The sequence below is a fragment of the Mercurialis annua genome, linkage group LG7, assembly GCF_937616625.2.
Source record: "Mercurialis annua linkage group LG7, ddMerAnnu1.2, whole genome shotgun sequence".
Classification (NCBI taxonomy): domain Eukaryota; kingdom Viridiplantae; phylum Streptophyta; class Magnoliopsida; order Malpighiales; family Euphorbiaceae; genus Mercurialis; species Mercurialis annua.
Window position 1 is genome coordinate 41,922,620 of NC_065576.1, and position 20,033 is coordinate 41,942,652.

At 34.6% G+C, this 20,033-nt stretch overlaps 3 protein-coding genes and 1 long non-coding RNA gene across 9 annotated transcripts; 3 read left to right on the forward strand and 1 right to left on the reverse strand.

Annotated features, from left to right (window-relative positions):
* Window positions 1–436: 436 nt before the first annotated feature.
* On the reverse strand, window positions 437–4,085 carry LOC126654956 (uncharacterized). Of its 5 annotated transcripts, none has more exons than XR_008789520.1 (6): window positions 3,994–4,085; window positions 3,556–3,774; window positions 3,058–3,326; window positions 2,431–2,912; window positions 1,783–1,925; window positions 437–1,141 (listed from the first exon to the last, which is right to left on the reverse strand). It is a non-coding gene; the product is annotated as an uncharacterized LOC126654956 (long non-coding RNA). The 5 variants fall into 5 exon arrangements; XR_008789516.1 differs by having other exon boundaries at window positions 3,025–3,326; XR_008789518.1 differs by having other exon boundaries at window positions 3,015–3,326.
* On the forward strand, window positions 1,552–4,657 carry LOC126654954 (polygalacturonase At1g48100). Its single transcript, XM_050348960.2, has 6 exons — window positions 1,552–1,950; window positions 2,195–2,422; window positions 2,503–2,547; window positions 2,645–2,852; window positions 3,508–3,698; window positions 4,001–4,657. Exons 1-6 carry the CDS (start codon window positions 1,789–1,791, stop codon window positions 4,391–4,393), a joined length of 1,227 nt encoding a protein of 408 aa, XP_050204917.1. The 5' UTR covers window positions 1,552–1,788; the 3' UTR covers window positions 4,394–4,657.
* A 741-nt stretch (window positions 4,658–5,398) lies between these two features.
* LOC126654955 (1,4-dihydroxy-2-naphthoyl-CoA synthase, peroxisomal) lies at window positions 5,399–9,073 on the forward strand. Its single transcript, XM_050348962.2, has 9 exons — window positions 5,399–6,035; window positions 6,398–6,520; window positions 7,215–7,316; window positions 7,519–7,557; window positions 7,805–7,903; window positions 8,084–8,131; window positions 8,254–8,349; window positions 8,545–8,667; window positions 8,731–9,073. Exons 1-9 carry the CDS (start codon window positions 5,763–5,765, stop codon window positions 8,845–8,847), a joined length of 1,020 nt encoding a protein of 339 aa, XP_050204919.1. The 5' UTR covers window positions 5,399–5,762; the 3' UTR covers window positions 8,848–9,073.
* A 1,244-nt stretch (window positions 9,074–10,317) lies between these two features.
* On the forward strand, window positions 10,318–18,877 carry LOC126655960 (phosphatidylinositol 3-kinase, root isoform). 2 transcript variants are annotated; one of them, XM_050350379.1, is made up of 18 exons: window positions 10,318–10,590; window positions 10,679–10,778; window positions 10,882–10,978; window positions 11,157–11,315; window positions 11,409–11,618; window positions 12,955–13,133; window positions 13,496–13,643; window positions 14,174–14,269; window positions 14,712–14,847; window positions 14,974–15,098; window positions 15,757–15,948; window positions 16,087–16,257; window positions 16,425–16,562; window positions 16,986–17,140; window positions 17,798–17,941; window positions 18,098–18,245; window positions 18,328–18,482; window positions 18,701–18,877. In XM_050350379.1, the coding sequence occupies exons 1-17, from the start codon at window positions 10,479–10,481 to the stop codon at window positions 18,463–18,465; spliced, it is 2,448 nt and encodes an 815-aa protein (XP_050206336.1). In that variant the 5' UTR covers window positions 10,318–10,478; the 3' UTR covers window positions 18,466–18,482; window positions 18,701–18,877. The 2 variants fall into 2 exon arrangements, with proteins under 2 accessions (XP_050206336.1, XP_050206335.1); XM_050350378.1 differs by having other exon boundaries at window positions 18,328–18,877.
* Window positions 18,878–20,033: the final 1,156 nt, after the last annotated feature.

A 20,033-nucleotide genomic window follows, 5' to 3' on the forward strand; every position in this document is an offset into this window, starting at 1 on the left:
TTTTTGGTCTAATCCGAATTTTTCATAACCGTATCATATGAATATATTCATAATTCACTAGTGAAATTTATTTGAGAAGGTACAATTCGGTTTAGAAAAGAATTTTTTCGAGATATAATTGGTACATAAGCAGAACAACTTTGTCCGACAGTGATTTTTTTTGTCTAATCTGTATTTTTAATACCCGTTTTCTATGAATACATTTTATAATTCAAGAACAGTGATTTTTATTTTTTTGAGAATATAAGACTCGGATTAAAGAGGAATATTTTTTGAGATATAATTGGTGCATGACAATTTTTGTACAAATAGTGTTGGATGAGTCACATGCAATAAAATATAGACATGTGGCACAAAAGAAAAGAAAATTAGTCTCAACTATAATTCACAGAGATAATTAATTAAAGAGCTAAAAAGAGAAAGTAAAGAATGAACATTAATTAAATACCTTTAGTATATTAATCATAAACATCCATAATTAATTAATTAAGTTGAGTTTTTGTTTATATGTGAAATAGTTTTTTCATAAGCTTTGGACTGCTCTTCCTATATAAAACCTACAAGTCTCATTTATTTCTTGGGCAGTCTCAAGAATCTGTTTTATTTCTCTCAAGCACACACAACAGAAGAAAAATAAAAATGAGTGGTTTGAGTTTAAAAAGCCTTACATTTATGTTCTTCATTGCCTTTCTAGTTTGGTCATCCAATTTTGAGAGTTGCATTGCAAGAAGAGGCAGGCATTGGAGGCACCAAAGTAGAGGTACAGCCGGTTCGTTGTATAAGAAAAAGGCGAAAAACCACCACCACCATAATGGAGGATCAAAACCGAAACCTCCCTCTCGTAAAGCTGTTCCGTCGCCTCCTGTTCCGGTTTCACCACCTAAAGAAGACGCACCTCCTTCACAGACACCAATTAAAGGCTCTTCGAGTTTTAACGTACTTGATTTTGGCGCCAAAGGTGACGGAAAGCAGGATGATACGAAGGTTAGTCTATAATTCTGATATATACAGAACTTCAAATGTTTTAAAAGTGAATTTGGTAATGTACTTCACTTATCTTGGATAGCGCATTGCCATGAGTCCGAATTGAAGCAAATTCAGTTATGGTCGTTACATGTCCGAGTTTTTGTAGAATGACACCCTTCATAATTTTGTCAAAATGCATTGTTTCAAAACTCCAAATTAGAATTTTAACTGATAGACTATAATAGCAGCAAAAATAAAAAAAATTATTTCCACAGCAAAAAGAATTTCTGTTATGATGACATGTCGCCTTCACATACGCTCATTTCACATGTAAACAGAATATTTTTTTTGTATTTACAGATAATGCAATCAATTATCACTTAAGGCACATTTACATCCATATATTATAACTCTCGCATTGCACATTAGTTTCAAGTTGCACCATGCTCACAACACGCAACAGAGTATTATGGCCACAAAAACGCCATTTTTAGAGCTAGTGAGCTTGGATAATGTATTTTTATATATAAATATAGACCTTACTATAGTATTAATATTATAAACTAATTTGCTTTTCCCCAGCTTTAGAGAACTTACATGTGAAAACAACAAAAGCAAGCTAACAAGTAAAAAGATACAAAGGAAAAAAAGACAACAGAAACACAGAAAGTAATCCAAGAATTTGGGGTCCACTCCATATACATATAGTTTTAAAATATATATTCTAGTTAGAACAATCATGGCCACAACAATAATTATCTACAGTTCGGAAAAATCCAACACCAACCGTAATTCTCTGCATAAATTTATCGTTACCTAATAATGAATGGTGTGTATTATGGTGCATCGCAGGCATTTCAAGCCGCTTGGGCCGCTGCTTGTAAGGTGGAGGCATCGACGATGCTCGTTCCAGCAGAATACATATTCCTCGTGGGACCTGTTTCCTTTTCTGGTCCATACTGTCAAGCAAACATTGTGTTTCAGGTAAATTGACAGACGTTTTAATAGATTTATAATAAGATGCATCATAACTTAAGTCACTCGAAATCAAAACTTAATTTCCTGGCTCGAATTCTTAAATTTCGTTAAATTTGAAGTCATTGTATTAGTGTCTGTCTATGACAAAGTGAAGAATCCAAGCAACAGAAATTAAAATGGCACACTGAAGAAAATTGTAGTAATGCATTCGATACAATATTGATATGCTGATGACTTAAATGTTTCTCAGCTGGAGGGCACGATTGTCGCTCCAACAAATTCGTATGTTTGGGGTAAAGGTCTTTTATGGTGGATCGAATTCACAAAGCTTAAAGGAATCACAATTCAGGGAGCAGGAACTATTGATGGGAGTGGCTCAGTATGGTGGCAGGATTTTCCATCAGAAAATCTTATAGATGATGAAACAAAACTAATTACCCCACTAAACAACACATTACAGCAACACCCACCAATGCCGGTAATTACCTTCAGTTTTTATTCCAACTGTTGAGAATTCCTAGTTATCCACATCTGATTCTTTTCCAAATTGTGTGGTAGGTAAGAAGTGAACTCAGCAAGAAAATGCCAAGCATCAAGCCCACGGTAAGACCCACTAGACGACAATGAATACTTTTATTATAGATCACGACCATTTATCTGCATAAGTCGGTAACATGATTGACACACTTTCTTTAAACAGGCACTACGATTTTATGGAAGTTTCAATGCAACAGTCACAGGCATTACAATTCGAAACAGTCCTCAATGTCACCTCAAGTTTGACAACTGCATGGGAGTCGTTGTACATGATATAACCATCTCATCACCTGGTGATAGTCCTAATACAGATGGAATCCACCTACAGAACTCCAAAGATGTGCTAATTCACAGCAGTAATCTAGCTTGCGGTAATTATACTATTACTGACCGATTATTAACGTCATTTACAACATTAAGAAGAACAAGACCTGCAGGGGTAAAAAGAGCAGGAGATTACAGGCTAACCACTAAATAACAACTTGTGAAGTTTGACGCCACAGTTATAGTTACCGACAGAAAAGTTCACATACTTTTAGGTACCTGGTTTAGGATTGAAATAAAATAAGGCTTAACCTTATCTTTCAAGTAAGCAGTGTCCTCAAACCTTCAGCAACCACTAGTTCTTTGACACGTAGCAGCCAACAGTCTCTGACATTTTGAATGCAATAGCCATCAATCATATGACATATGTCATACACTATATCATCATTGGGATTAGATTGGCCCCAAAGACATCTTTCGCTGCACTCCTCAGGTTTACTTTTGTCCCCATCAGCAACTAAAACAGCTACCACCCCCTCACTCTCCATTTGTCCACTTCTTTATGTTTAACCTGACAAGTCCTAGCATAATACGGCCACAAGCGTTAAACATGTTAATATGTCATCTTCACACTTGAGCCCATAAGCTAGAAATGACTACATTCATATTAGAAGATCAAAATATCAAAGATAAGATTGCATGACATAGAAATTTCACATAAAAATCTGAAATAAAACCATCCAAATGTCGTTATTTATGCAGGGGATGACTGCATTTCAATACAAACTGGATGCACAAATGTATACGTACATAACGTGAATTGTGGGCCAGGACATGGCATCAGCATCGGAAGTCTGGGAAGGGATAATACAAAAGCCTGTGTTTCCAACATCACAATTCGAGATGTTAATATCCACAATACAATGACGGGTGTCAGAATTAAGACTTGGCAGGTAATCATATCATTCATCATCTCCTTTAAAGCTTTAAGTCTTTAACTATCTGTCAAGTCAAATTAGCTCTTATGAGCTAAATGCAAATGAGGATCAAGAGATTGCCCAAGAATAACTATCATATACAAATTTCAAAACTCGAGTTGTAAATTCAAAGAAAAAACATTTCACTTTCAAAAGATAACATATCATATTATGTAATTTCATATATTTTGCCTTTCTTTTCTTCAAAAGTTGGAAATCTAACAAAGTTTCAAAGAAGAGAATAAAATAATTTTTTTTTTTCAACCATTACCTTGCAGGGTGGATCAGGCTCTGTACAAGGAGTGTTGTTCTCAAATATTCAAGTCTCTGAGGTTCAACTTCCAATTGTGATTGACCAATTTTATTGTGACAAAAGCACATGCAAAAATCAAACATCAGCTGTGGCTCTATCTGGAATCACCTATGAAAAAATTAGAGGGACATACACAGTAAAACCAGTACACTTTGCCTGCAGTGATGCTCTACCGTGTATAGATGTTAGCCTAACTACCATTGAGCTGAAACCACTACAAGAACACTATCACATGTATGATCCCTTCTGTTGGCAAACTTTCGGAGAGTTGAACACTCCTACTACCCCTCCAATTGACTGTTTACAAATTGGTAAGCCATCAAGCAACAGACCTCAGTCAGATCATGATGTATGCTGAGCTTCGCCAGATTATTATGGTGTACTGACTTGTGAGGTCGGCGTGGTTTCTGACCCCTATTACACCATTAGCTTAGTAGGTAAAGGAATTATATTTAAGCAGTCCTGATTTAAAGTGATTGTTGTTCAGCATAATTACATATTAGATTTCGTTGTGTGACAGTATACAGGTAGTATTACGAGCTAGAGTTTGATAGTAGTATAAGGTATTGTTTGCTATAATTGATTGTTTAAAAGTGAAAAAATATAGTAAAAGCTTGATTTCTGGATGTGCAATAAATAAATGATCACAAATGATTCAGTGAATAATTGAGCTTTCAATGTCGTCACCCGAAAAAAAACATAAATTGAAATCAACATCTATGAAAAACTAACATGTATGAGTCTCAAGCAAACTTCACGAAAAATCTTTTACATATGACAAAGGAAGCTAATTTGGTCATGATCAAGAATTCAAAACACTAGCAATCAGATAATTCTTCGACCAAGATGGATCGACAGTTCCACATATTCTTCATGATTAACTATTTTTACTTCTGGCTACATATCAGCCTCCATTTTCCAAATTAACCAGAATACGAGCTAGTGGTTTTCTCATTCATCAAATAATGGATAGTAATGGAATATATATATATATATATATATATATATATATATATATGTAAATAAAGATGCACTTGAATGGCAACAAAAGCTGCTTAAACCGGCAAAAACGACTTCAAGACTTAAAGTTCATGTGCATCTCCAACCAAACGACATTGATTCCCTTATTTTGCTCAAAAGAATGTTTTGAATCCCAAAAGTAATGGCTTTCACAAGCCTGATTTCAGCAACTACAAATCCTGATTATTCTTTAAATCATATATAACCTCCACTAATCTAAACTCAGAACAATATAAACACCCAAAATTCATTCAATTTTTTCCTCACAAAATCCAGAAATAAAAATCAAAACTTTTTCATGAAACATTACAAAAAAGAAAACTTGCTCAACACAAGACAAGAACTTTTACCTGATTTTGTTCATCACCCAGTTCCTGCCCAAAAGCAAAGATAAAAATTTACATTTTACTTTTACAGAAAGCAGAGATCTTTATGATCAGTTACAATTTTCCTCTTCAACCCTGCCTTTTTTTGTCTGAAACGGAGCCACTTGGCGCCGTTTTAGATTCCATACACTCTGATTCAAACGGTGTCGTTTGCCTATCATAGTACCTTATCAAATACAATCCAAATACAATCCAAATACAATCCAATCGCAGAAAAGATAAGACTTGCCCGCCATATTCAACGTCTCTGACCAAACCCACAAAGAAAAATAGTCTCTTGAGAACTACAGAGTCCAACACTTACACTTTCAACATTTTTCAATGGCAAAACTGTCTGAAAATGAGGTGAATTCATTGAGAAGGAGACTGGCCTGTGTTAATAACCATTTGAATCCAGTTCATGCAGCTTCACAACAAGTACAGGAGAAGATTATTAGCTTATCCAATGCTTCTTCTTCAATGGATGATAGCTATCATAGAATCCATGGAGAAGTTTCTGGTAAAGAAGTTGTATGGAGAGTTGCTTTTGATGAGTATGAGAAAGAGTTTACTGACATTGTTTATGAGAAAGCAGTTGGTGATGGGATTGCTAAGGTTTGATCTTTTATGAATTATGTGTTTTTAGCTTAAATAAATATGATATATGCACCAACGAGCAACGAGCTATACCTCAAATGGTATAAATGCGTGGAGTAATATATATGCCCACTCGGATTTGGTCTAATGGTCTCGGCCATCTAAATGCTATAGTTGCGGTTCAAACTCGGACTATGCTATTTCTAATAAATAGAGTGGTCGGGAGTCTTGTGACTGCTGACCATTATTGTCCAGAATTGCCGAATGTGAACTTGGCGGTTCGCATTTCGGGATTTAACAGTGTTTTTGAATTTCGGTTCAAAGGAGTGAGTCTTTGTCACCAAAAATGAATATGATATGTGATGTTGGTTTTTGTGTAGATTACTATAAATAGGCCAGAGAGAAGAAATGCATTTAGGCCTCAGACTGTTAAGGAGATGATTCGTGCGTTTAATGACGCTAGAGATGATAGTTCTATTGGGGTTATCATTTTAACTGGCAAGGTATTTTTGCTCAGTTATAAATTTAGTTTTATTTTATTTTATTTTATTTAAAGTACTTAAATATTATTTTGCCTTCTAAATTTGCATGCCTTGAGTAATTAACACAAAAGTTGACCTTTTTTGTTAATTTATTCACTAAACTTATTAATTTTAATCACTTAACCCAAATTACTAGATAATTAGCTCCCAAAAGTTTTTTTTAAATGGGTTATTTACATGTAAATTCATATATACATTTTTGCAATTTCATCACGTTTATTTCTTGGCAAATTGATACATTAATTGAAAATCCGGTGAAAATTTACACTCTCACTCCAAGCTACGCCTGCTGAGCAAAATAATGGTGGATTTTCAAAATGGTGCATTTTAATGTGTGAATGATGTGGCCAACTCCGGCTTCCACATCATCAATTTTCGCAGAATTTTCACTCTTTAACGATTTGCCAATAAATGATAGTTGGTGTATATATTTACCGACTTTTTTAAGTGATACATTTTGGTCTAATTGATAAAAATCGACAAATTTAAGGGACTAATAATTTGAAAAAAGTTATTTTTGGTATTAATTGCTCACTGGGTGCAAGTTGATGAGACAAAGTGACACTTAAGTCCTATCTAATGGATTTCTTGATGCAAATTTCTTTGGAGAGTTGTGTTTAAAGGATATAATTTGTGAATGAAAATGTTGCTGTAGGGAACGAAAGCTTTTTGCAGTGGTGGTGACCAGTCATTAAGAACTCCAGATGGTTATGCTGATCCTAATGATATGGGTCGTCTCAATGTTCTGGACTTGCAAGTAATAAACCTAAATTATACTTCATATCAGTATTAATTATTGTTTTCCATGTTTGATTTGTGCAATAAAGTCTGTATCTTTTCTGTTTTTTCAAAAGCTTCAATGCCATAAAATCATGATATGATGTTGGATGTAATGTTTTTCATTTTCAATCATTTAGTGTAGCTGTTTTAACTTGTTTTGGTTGATCAACGTTATGCAGGTACAGATTCGGCGGCTTCCCAAACCCGTAATAGCAATGGTATGCTCTTGTTAATTTGGCAAATCAGTTGTGTTTGAATTTTGAATCCTTGAAATTAGCTGGAAATATGCCGTATGGTTTCATATGCCGCATAAAGAAAAATATCTTTTACAACAATTAAGTTATAAATACAAAGTTTCCGTAAAATATAGGCCAAGATTCATAGTTACTTGCCAGAAAGGCAAAACTCATGAGACGATCACATATTGTTTTACTTAATTACAATATTCAATTCAGTACAAATCAGGTTGCAGGTTATGCTGTAGGAGGAGGGCATGTGTTGCACATGGTCTGTGATCTCACTATTGCAGCAGATAATGCTATTTTTGGCCAAACTGGTCCAAAGGTAACCTTTTGTGCTCTCATTCTCTACTTGATTCAATTTCTCTTCCAGACCAAATCAAGCATTGTAACTTGCAAAAGTTCTCGAGTCTTACATTTCCGTATTTCCCTTAACGGTGTTCTCCATTTCCGTGTTACATAGCAAGTCAATTCAATGCCTTTTTTTGTTTATGTGAGATTACAGGTTGGAAGCTTTGATGCTGGTTATGGAAGTTCTATCATGTCCAGATTGGTATGCAGCTACTACATATATGTTTTTGGTTTTAAACATATGTTGTGTTTGCCTTTTCTGGCATATCTCGAGCAGATTCCATATACTTTCTTCATTGATCAAACATGATTTCTGTTAAACAGGTCGGACCAAAAAAGGCGCGCGAGATGTGGTATCTGGCAAGGTTCTATACAGCTTCTGAAGCAGAGAAAATGGGGCTTGTCAATACTGTTGTCCCTGTGAGTTCACCTATCTTGCATGGAAACTTGTCGAGTCTCCATTTATATGTAGTATAAAAATATATGTTTCTCATTTCCGCATTTTTCATTTGAACGTTTCATGTTTAAGCGTTTTCGTTTCAGCATTTCCGTGCAACATAGGCCTCAACAATACTGATCTCGATCTTTTCCTTCCTGGTGAATATATTTCTGCAGCTGGAAAAATTGGAGGAAGAAACAGTAAAATGGTGTCGACAGATACTAAAGAATAGTCCAACTGCAATTCGATTACTGAAGTCAGCTCTTAATGCAGTCGACGACGGACATGCAGGACTCCAGGTACCATCAAATTTGCATTTCTTTGTTGGATTGATTATATTGAAACCATGACTTATTTTCCAGGAACTTGCCGGGAATTCGACACTGATATTCTACGGCACTGAGGAAGGCAATGAAGGGAAGACGGCTTATATGCAACGCAGACCTCCGGACTTTTCAAGATTTCCACGACGACCTTGAGAATGCCTTACTACTACAATTGTAGATTTCATCACCAATTTATTTGACTTCTCAATAAAACTGAGTGAGCCAGTTTAAAAGTAAATGATGATTACTGTAGAAGCACTCATCGAAAAAGGCTTGTTTAGCCACCATATGAGCCACCCAGTCACGACTTACAAATTGAAACCTAACTTCTTAAATTTGAGAAATTATTGCTTGTATGAATAAATTAACATTAGAGTCACCAATTTATTGATTGTATGAATAAATTAACATTATATTCAGAATAAATAAAATAATTTATTTACTTATTTTTCTAAATGGTAAATTGCTCTAAGAATTAATCAATTTATTTCTATCAAAAATAAAAATGAAGTATTAATAAACATTAGATTAGTTTATTTTCAAATTGTATTTACATAAATTCAAACAAGTACTTTTAAATGTCTAAATTTGTTAAGCCATGTCAAAAGCGGTTATAATAAATAGAATCAATGATTAAAATATGGTTTAAGGTCTGAAAAACTTGTAATTTCTTCAATAGCACCCTATTTCGTATTTTTGGCTTTCAATAGCACCCCGACCTTGTAAAACAGTCAATTTTACCCTATTTTGTATTTTTGACTTTCAATAACACCATAAATCATCAAATTAAACTCATTTATCGAGAACTTATTTGAATATATTTAAGTTAAAGGACTTGTTTAAAAGTGTACAAGTAGAAAAAAGTATAATTTCACCTTTAAATTTAGTTTTTTTGAAAATTTTCATCCTTATAGTAATCAAATCATCTAATTTTTTTAATTTAGAATGTTATTGAAAGCCAAAAATACAAAATAGAGTGCTATTGAAAAAATTATAAGTGGGGGTGCTATTGAAAAAAAATTAAAAGGTCGGTAGTTTTTCAGACCTTAAGCCTTAAAAAATTGAACCGGCAGTTAAAACCGAAAAACAATCAACTGTTTGGTTCGGTTGATATTAAATACCAAAAATGTAATTTGACGGGATTAGAGTGAAGTGAATAAGCTGACCCTAACTGAACCGATAGTTGAACCGGTTAAATCGCCGGTTCAAAGGTTAGATCATAAATTATTTTCAATATTTATTTTTTACGTATGCAAAAAACTGGCCAAAATCAAATAATCAAAGCAAATCGACAAATTTAGTTTGGTTTAATGTGAGAATAAAAATTTAGATATTTGGTTCCATTTCGATTTTAACACTTATAAAAGTTGCATTTAGGTCTTAATGTAAACCGAGCAAAAAGTAACCGAGCCGACCATTTTGATTCGATTTGACAAAATATCCTTTCTCAAAAGAGTTTAGGAACCTGAAAAATGATTTCACCCATCCAAACCCAAACCCAAACCCAAACCCAAACCCAAACCCAAACCCAAACCCAAACCCAAACCCAAACCCAACCAATCAGTTGATCATCAATACATGCTTACGTGGCCGTAGCGTATAAAAACCGTTGCCTTCTCCGGTCATCTCAGATGTTACTCCTCTCAAGTCCCAACTCCTCTCTGCTACTACAAAACAAAAATTAAAATTTCCAATTACACCCAATTTTTGCCAAAAAAAAAATTACACCCAATTTTAAAATTATCAAAACCCTTAATTCATGAAATTAAATTAACTCAGTAATCATGAGTGGAAACGAGTTCCGATTCTTCCTATCATGCGATATAAATCTGCCGGTAACCTTTCGCGTTGAGAGATTAGAAGGATTGCTGCCTTCTACTAAATCTCCTAATTCAGGTTTAAGTACTTAAAACCCTATTTTTTTTCAATTTTACGTTTTAGTTTAAGCTTTAAATTTGACTAATTGTTGCTCCATTTTTTGCAGGAATTGATTCTGCAATAACAGATGACAGAAAGGCGGAGCTGTATGTGGAGTGTGCATTGTATATCGATGGAGCTCCATTTGGTCTTCCAATGAGAACTAGGTAACATTTATGTTTCAATTGATTAATTTAATTAAAGTTTTGATGAAATTTTTATTTTTTTTGTGTTTGTAATTTTGTTTTTGGTGATTCTATTTATAATTAGGCTCGAGTCAAGTGGAGTGTCATATCGTTGGAATGAGTTGATTACGTTGAGTACTAAATATCGTGACTTAACTGCCCATTCGCAGCTTGCTTTTACTGTAAGTTATGTAGATTAACTGGTTAATATTGTTTCTTATTAAGGTTTAGTTTTGAATTAAACTTTAAATACGAATATGCCTCTTCTTTATGAATTTGTAGAAAGAATTTGCATGCTATTTTGCCCTTTTTAATAGGGTTTTTACTTCTATGGATAACTAAATACTACCTTAAAATTAGGTTTGGGATGTTTCATGCGGGAAAGATGAGGGATTGATTGGTGGGGCTACCATTCTTCTCTTCAACAGCAAGATGCAACTCAAAACTGGCAAGCAAAAGCTTAGGCTTTGGCTAGGAAAAGAAGCCGATGGATCATTTCCTACAGCCACTCCTGGAAAGGTTCTTGATCTTGTAGCTTTTTAATGCAAATACAAAGTATGTTTCTTGGGATGTTTTGTGCTGTAAAGTTTACTTGCATACTGGTAATATTAGGTTCCTAGGCATGAGCGGGGAGAGTTAGAGCGTTTAGAAAAGCTTGTGAATAAATACGAGAGGAAACAGATCCCATCCGTTGATTGGCTTGACCGTCTGACATTCAAGGCTTTGGAGAAAATCAAGGAACGCGAGAGCTCTAGAAATGGAAGTTCTCACTTATACTTGGTTATTGATTTTTGTGGCTTCGAACATCGAGTTGTTTTTCAGGTATTGCCCACCAATAGTCTCCAAATAACTATCTTGGCGTACTATTTTTTTGTTTAAATTTTCTCTGGCAGCATGCTAATGTGTAACTATTTTAGAAATTTGAGTTTCTCTTGATTAATATTTAAGGGGGTTTTTCATAACAATGAATATTCATCTTCTATTGGCTATGCTTGTGTCGCTTGCCTAGCTGAATTTTCTGATTTGCAGAGTTTGAGCTTACGACCTGTGATGACCTGCCTCACCTTATAGCATTTGTGCTACAGTGTCTTACTGCTTTGGAAATTTTATAGAAACTTTGATCTTGTTTAGCTCCACATATATATATATCATAGTTATTAAAGGCGCGCCTGAGGCGCGCCTCAGGCGAGAGGCGACTCAGGCGATGGCCGAGTCGCCTCAACTGCCCAAAGGCGGGCGATGTCACAAAGGCGCGCGCCTCAATCGCCTCAGGCGAGAGGCCAGAGGCCAGAGGCGCGCGCCTTTGTGACCTCTGTTACCCAGAAACTTCAAGAAAAAAAAAACAGATGAAAAAGAAAATGAAGGAAGAAGAAGAAGAAGTGCGGCGGTGCTATGTCTAGGGTTTGGAAAGTTGGAATAGGTTAGGGAAAGAGAATAGAGGTTCCTTAATGTCTTATTGGGCCTCCTTTAGCCAGCCCAAGACCAATATTATACATTTAAAGGCTTTAGTCTATAATAAATGGGTTGTTTTTAACATCAATAATGGTTAAGTTTTCAAATGACTCTTCTTTTTAACAAAAAAGGCCAATTTAGCCTTTTAAATGTAAATTAAAAATATTTTTAAGTCCAGAAAATACAATTTATACTTGAACTTTTTAAAAATATATAGGGTTTTTATATATATATATTCATATTAGTTGGTCGCCTTATTTCCAAAAGGCTTTCGCCTCGCCTCGCGCCTTGCGCCTCAGGCTTTAGGACCCCTCGTCGCCTCGGGTCGCCTAACGCCTTTAATAACTATGATATATATATATATATATATATATATCTGTTTAGTAGAATAGCTTAATGTTTTTTTCAATCTACATGCTTCTATATGCGGCTTCTTAAAGTTTCTGGATTAATAGGCCTGGTCTGAAACATTGTCGTATATTGAATTGCAATGCCTCCTGAATATTGTAAATTAGATTATGTGTCAACTCTTATCACTCGTCTTTAACGTCTATAGAAGTTAACGAAGTACAGCCTTATTTTTGACTAAAATTGTTCTGTTTGGTGCTGACAGATATTGCCACTTGTATTATATAAAAAAAGGACCATCACATTGATGACCAGTACCAAAATTTTATGGTTTTAATCTTTTTTGTACAATGTTTAGGAATCAGGAGCAAACTTCCTGTTGCCATCTCCAATAGCTTCAACAAATGAACTTGTTATTGTGTGGGATCCAGAAATGGGCAAGATAAATCCTTCTGAGCACAAGCAACTAAAGTTGGCAAGAAGTCTAACCCGTGGAATTATTGACAGGGATCTGAAGCCAAGCTCCAATGAACGAAAGTAAGAAAATTTACCTAACATGGAAATGAATAGCTAGCTAACGTTGATTAGGGTCTTTAGAAGGTTCAAGGTTGTACCTTTCTGGTTAATATCTCCTTTTTGGATAGAGCAAAATATTGATTTATTGGGCTATCTCAGTTACACAATCAAAGGTTTGATTATAATTTTGCATCTATAGAAACTGCTGAGTGAAGGTGTGTTTAACATATGATGTACTTGGAATTCTCGTGTAAGGTTTTGTGCTGCGTAATGGCTGAATTTTTTATTGTCTTATCGTGATGCAACTGATGGTCCTTAACATTTTTGATTGTCATATATCAGAATTCTATAATTTTACTTGCTTTTGTTTTTCCTAATGTAAGATCAATACAGAGGATTCTAAAATACCCACCAACAAGGACTCTAAGTGGAGACGAGAGACAGCTCCTGTGGAAATTCCGTTTCTCATTGATGTCTGAGAAGAAGGCTCTCACAAAGTTTCTACGTTGTGTTGAATGGAGTGATGTCCAGGTACATGTTTAGTTTATATTGAAGACCTACATGTAAGGAGAAATGCTAAAAAAACTTTGTGGTAGCTCTTAGTACAATTGTCAGGTTGAATTGATTGATTGTACTATTAGTGGTATATTTTTGATTCTAATTACTCCCTCCATCCCAATAGAGTTGTCCATTTTGCCTTTATCACAGAGTTTAAGAAAACACAATTATTATTATTGATTTTTTAATATTTTCTCTACTTTTCTTATCATACCCTTATTTAATGTAGAGTCCACTTTCAATTTATTTATAGATAATGGATTTTAAATAGGAAAAGTATAGGAAGATTGAATTTAAGAATTGTTAATTTTTAGAAGTGGACAAGAGTTTTGGGAAAAAATAATTCTCAAAGTGAACAACTCTATTGGGACGGAGGGAGCATTTGTTTTGGTCTCTACAGCCTACTTTTTTATGCTATTTTATATTAATTTTTATGTAGGTTGATACTAATGGTGAATAAGTTTAGACACTTTTTTAATATTGCTGTCATAATGTGTTTGCAGGAAGCAAAACAGGCACTGGATATGATGGGTAGGTGGGAGACAATTGATGTCTGTGACGCCCTAGAGCTTCTGTCGCCTGTTTTTGGAAGTGAAGAGGTAGGTGTGCACATGATGGCGCCTGTGCCTTCTGTCTCTTTCCTTATCAAATTAATAATCACAGTTGGCGGCTTTTTCTTATTAGATTTAGACGATCTTAGAACATGGTACTTTGAGAAAATTTTCCTTCATGGTTATTACTTGAAAGTGAAAACTCCGCAAACTTCAATTTCTAGGTGCTGTAATTAGATGATCACCATTAAATCATTGAAAAAGATCCAAATACTTTTTTTAAAATAGTTGAATAGAATTTGATTTTTCATTATAGCGCATAGTGGTCTAGAATTCATTAGGCAACTAGGCACATGATATCTAGACAAGAAACTTTTGAATGTTGAGAATTATTCGGCCATACCTTTGGTACAATCATATGCATAATCGTTGATATCTTGTATTTATCGTACTGCAACTAGATATGGCTGATTGGGACTTCGGTTTACAGGTTCGTGCATATGCTGTCAGCGTTCTTGAAAGAGCTGATGACGAAGAGCTTCAGTGTTACTTACTTCAATTGGTTCAGGCCCTTCGCTTTGAACGCTCTGATAAATCTCGCCTTTCGCAGTTCCTTGTCCACCGCTGTATGTAATATACTGGACATAATAATATGCATGTCTGTTCAATCTTGCAGTTGCATGCGGGCGCGCACATTTATATGCTATATATATTGTCTGTTGAATCTGAGCCTGGTTTTGGTACTTTCACAGCAATAAATAATATTGAGTTGGCCAGCTATCTTCGTTGGTATCTTTATGTTGAACTTCATGACCATGACCCTGCATATGCCAAACGCTGTTTCTGCACCTATGAGATCCTAGAAGAGAATATTAAGGTATATGTTCAGGTTTCTTATGGTATTATATAGTTATTTCTGCAAAGGACCTACTATATAAGATTTTTTTTCCTATGCATTTAATTTAACTATACCAAACGCAACTTATAATAAATATCAGAAATAAGATTAATTATCACTTAGCTCCAAAAATGCCAAGATGAAAGATTATGATATATCAGAAGTAAAATTAGCAATGCTAATGAACATTGCCTTCATATGGATATGTAGACGGTTTTAATATTTCAGATGTTCTATAAAAAATACAGATTATCCATTTCAATCATTCATAGGAGCTTCTTAAAGCTTAACAAGTAAACTTAGCAAGTATAGCAGGGAAGGTTAGAGTCTATGCTTTGTTTGTAAACTTCTGCTCCTCCCTTGTGAGAATGAAATGGAATCAAATTAGAAGCCTCTTTCACCCTGTGACCAGCTTCACAAAAACAATGAGACACGTGTACATCCTAAAAAGCAGAATAAAGAAAGGGGAAAAAATCCCTTTGGCAATGAGGCCCGTGCATTTGTTATGAAAAAATAAAATAGCAAGATACCAAATGGTGCTAAATTAATTTAAGTTTACCATAGTGGATATTGGATAGCAACATAGTTGGTTTAATTGTATCTGTCAGTGAGGTGATTATATCCGCTTCATTTGCAGTTGGCGGATGGCCCAAATGGAGAAGATGGATTCAAGGTATGGAATAGTTTGTTGCGTCAGAAAGAATTGACAGCTCAGTTGTGCTCTATTATGAGAGATGTAAGGAATGTGCGAGGTAACACCCAGAAGAAGATTGAAAAGCTTAGACAACTTCTCTCTGGTCTTCTTAGTGAACTTACCTATTTTGAGGAGGTAAATATTGAATTGATGGTTGCTTTTTTACTGATTTTTCTCTGTAATATACATTTGCTAGTGTATGCTGATCTGTAGATGGCTGGTAAAGGTTTGGTCATTATGTGCAAGTGACGTTTTGGTATGTTATGTTTTCAGCCAATTCGATCACCACTTACTCCCGGTGGCCTCATCACTGGGATTGTACCATCAGAGTCATCAATATTTAAGAGTGCATTGCATCCATTACGTTTGACTTTCCGGACGCAAAGCGGCGGAACTTGCAAAGTCATATTTAAGAAGGGTGATGATATTCGACAAGACCAATTGGTAAATGCTTAGCACTATTATGCAATTTAAATCAGGTCTGTGAATAAGAAGGGTGATGATATTCGACAAATACACTGGTGCATCATTTAAGGGCATAACAATAAGAGCAGGGTGGGGCAATAAGATGCCATGGTTTTCTTGAAAAGATTATGTGTATGTTCTTTCAGGTTATCCAAATGGTATCACTGATGGATCGTCTGCTCAAGTTGGAAAACCTTGACCTTCATTTAACTCCATATAAGGTGCTGGCTACCGGACAAGATGAAGGCATGCTTGAATTCATACCATCACGATCTTTGGCTCAGGTATTTGATCCTGAAGATGTGGTTCTTTTGATGTCTAGTCCAGTCTTCATGTTCAATTTCCTCGTTTTTCAAATTAATGGAGCTGAGAGGTGCTTCCCTTCTCATACATACAGACAAAGAATTACTATAATGGTAAACTGAAGCTATAGCATAGTAAAACTGATTAAAGTAGCATTACATACTACTCCTCATGCGTTAATAGTGCTTATATGTGAAGAATTAATTTTTTTGTTGAATTGCAACCTAGATTCTTTTGCATTTTAAATGATTGTATTTGTTAGGGATAAGGATCTTTAGTTTGTTTGCCTTACTGTTCTTTGTTCATGTTCCCCGTTGGGGATTAGTTGTCAGAACTTAATCCATAGTTATATTGAAACAATGACCTGCAATGTATTGATGTGATAGTTTTCTCTTGAAATCCAGATTCTCTCTGAGCACCGCAGCATTATAAGTTATTTGCAGAAATTTCATCCTGATGAACATGGACCATTTGGAATTACAGCCACCTGCCTTGAAACATTTATAAAAAGCTGTGCTGGCTACTCCGTCATCACGTACATACTGGGAATTGGAGACAGGTAATCATTTTTTGAGGTATATTAAAATGTTTAGATACTGTGATGCCACTTCAGCTAAGCACCTCAACATTTTCATTACATAGTATGCCTTTTGAGAAGAAGTGGATTGGACCGAAAGTAGCCAACCAACTTTATGTACTGTAAACACTACATCTAGATTTTACACATCGTGGAGCTTTGAATAGAAACTGAATCAAAATTATATAATCCAGGCCCAAGGGTTATGAGAAAGTTCTGGTGAATTATCTTTTTTAGTTAAAAGATAAGTTAAGTGAGGTTTTATGCTTGATTTACTGATCACATGTGCATGGTACTTACATTTAAAAAATTTAATGCGCATTGCCAGTGTTAGTGGTGCAATGTATGGTTAAGCATGTGCTTTTGCTGTCTTATGGATGGACTTATACTCATAAATGGAAGGAAAAAGAAATTGGAAAAGTAGTGTTTCCTTTATTTGTTTGTGTAGTAGGAATGATTTTTCATGTGCCATTTGAATATTTGCGACATTGTACTGTTAGAACTCTATGCATAACTTTCTGCTATTGAAATTGATATTGTGTTCATAGTCATTCTAGCATATTAAAGTAATAGGTTTTGTGCTGAATGATTCAATTAGATATTTAAGTTTTTAAGGGGGCTATAATTTTTGCTTGGCAGGCACCTGGACAACCTTCTTCTTAGGGATGATGGGCGTCTATTCCATGTTGATTTTGGTTTTATTCTTGGCCGAGATCCAAAGCCATTCCCACCACCAATGAAGCTCTGCAAGGAGATGGTTGAGGCTATGGGTGGTGCAGAAAGGTCCTTTTCTTTCACCTACTTTTGGGTTTAATTTTTTATTCTTAATTTTAATATCCAGCTCACTGCACTAGACAATCAGAACTATATGTTATGTGTGGTGTCCATGTCGCATATTAGTTGATGTTTGACTGGATTTTCCTGCTCTTTCTTTTGCAGCCAATTTTATACTCGTTTCAAATCATATTGTTGCGAAGCATACAACATTCTTAGAAAATCTAATAACCTGTTTTTGAATCTATTCCATCTGATGGCTGGCTCCAATATACCCGATATTGCTACGGATCCTGAAAAGAGCATTCTTAAGGTAACTTCCCTTACCATTGTGGTATGTGATTCGACCAGGACTGCATCGATCTTTCTTATGATTCCTCTGTCAATTCTTACAGCTTCAAGAGAAGTTCCGCCTGGATCTGGATGATGAGGCTGCCATACACTTTTTCCAGGATGTTATCAACGAAAGTGTTAGTGCTCTGTTTCCTCAAATGGTGGAGACAATTCATAGATGGGCGCAGTACTGGCGTTAACCTTAGAGATGAATTAGGTAAAGATTCTGTTCTGCACCGTTTTCTGTTCCTTATCCAATTTGTCGGGTTTGTTGTTTCAGTTATAAATTTTGTTTATGAAACTGACTCCTCCTTTTGTGAAAGTTCTAAATGGAATTAATTTATAATCGGGGCCTGTGATACACTGATACTATACTCAGTGCATGCGCAATTTTTCTGTTTGTAATTGGAAAATGCTCATCACATTTGCCTGCAGGTTGTAACTGTTTCAAAGGTCTTCGTAATTATCTGATTATGTAAATAACAATGTAAATAAAGAGAGGCCGTGCACATCGACAAAAATTTTCCTTGGCTATTACGACTCGGTATGTGGTCCTTGTTTGAACTGCATTTGATACTTTCTGATTCCGATAATGTGACTGAATTTCCTATTTGTTCATCTGTCGGTGGAGTATCCAACTCTATCATTCTAACAGGATGCTTGCTAAACTGACTAATTAGTAGTTTATGGTAGGCTTTAAAGAATTTATCATTTCCTTGTTGCCTAATGTTAACAGTCTTATTAGTTACTCTATAGATTAATGTGAGGGAGGTAAATCCTATGATTATATGATCTTATAATAAATATTACATATATATAAATTTTATTTTAGATAAAATATTTGGCAATTTGAAATGCAAAATTTGTAATTTTCAATTGACCTAACAAGAACATATTTTTCTTCATCTGTTTTATAACTACACCTAATTTTTTTTATATTTGATCAATACATTGAATTTTTTTTTGAGATTCGAAAAAAAGACCCAACTAAAAAAAGTAAACATAAACTATTAAAAAAATTAAACCGCTCATTTAAGAATAAAAACATTAGATTATAAAAAAATTCAAATAAAAGGATAAATAGTTGGTGAAAATGACAACAGCCCAAAAAATTTGATAACAAAATCTAAAAATTAGAAAAAAAAAGTACAGGCAGAGTTTTGATTGCAACTAGATTGTAGTTAGATTCCTAATTATGGCATCTTCAAAATTAAATGTGAATAGACAGTCATATTCTTGTGCGTAATAATGTATTACTATATCTTTTAGAGAAAATTAGAGGGAACATTTGATTTATAAAATATACTCAATAATACTTGCTCCTTCATTTTTATTGATATAAAACTTCTATAACTTAAGTGGCAATATGCTTCCTAAATTTGTAAGTAATGAACAATTAATATATAAATTAATTTATGGACAAATTAGTCCACGAACTTGGTGATTATATACAGTCTGTCCCATTTTGGAAATTTGTCTCCTCAATTTGTAAGTTTTGTCTTTGAAATCGGCAATTTGCCCTCTTAATTTATAAGTTAATTTGCCAAAATAGACATTGCCTATGATTATCAAGTTTGTGTATTGATATGTCAACAAAGTTAATTTATGTGTTAATTGTCCATTACTTACAAGTTGAAGGGCAAATTGTTATCCAAGTCAAATTTCTATCAAGGTTTTATATTGAGAGATTTAGAAATTTATTTTTATCTAAAAATAATAGGATTTTATACCTCAATGCAGAAAAGTCAATGAAAATACGTCACGTTTT

Coding starts and splice junctions, on each gene's coding strand:
- LOC126654954 (XM_050348960.2), top strand. CDS start 1,789: ATGAATGGTGTGTATTATGGTGCATCGCAGGCATTTCAAGCCGCTTGG. Junction 2,423..2,502: donor AGCAACACCCACCAATGCCG/GTAATTACCTTC, acceptor ATTGTGTGGTAG/GTAAGAAGTGAACTCAGCAA. Junction 3,699..4,000: donor TCAGAATTAAGACTTGGCAG/GTAATCATATCA, acceptor ATTACCTTGCAG/GGTGGATCAGGCTCTGTACA.
- LOC126655960 (XM_050350378.1), top strand. CDS start 10,479: ATGAGTGGAAACGAGTTCCGATTCTTCCTATCATGCGATATAAATCTG. Junction 10,779..10,881: donor GGTCTTCCAATGAGAACTAG/GTAACATTTATG, acceptor ATTTATAATTAG/GCTCGAGTCAAGTGGAGTGT. Junction 15,099..15,756: donor TCCTAGAAGAGAATATTAAG/GTATATGTTCAG, acceptor CTTCATTTGCAG/TTGGCGGATGGCCCAAATGG.
- LOC126654955 (XM_050348962.2), top strand. CDS start 5,763: ATGGCAAAACTGTCTGAAAATGAGGTGAATTCATTGAGAAGGAGACTG. Junction 6,521..7,214: donor TTATCATTTTAACTGGCAAG/GTATTTTTGCTC, acceptor ATGTTGCTGTAG/GGAACGAAAGCTTTTTGCAG. Junction 8,132..8,253: donor GTTCTATCATGTCCAGATTG/GTATGCAGCTAC, acceptor TCTGTTAAACAG/GTCGGACCAAAAAAGGCGCG.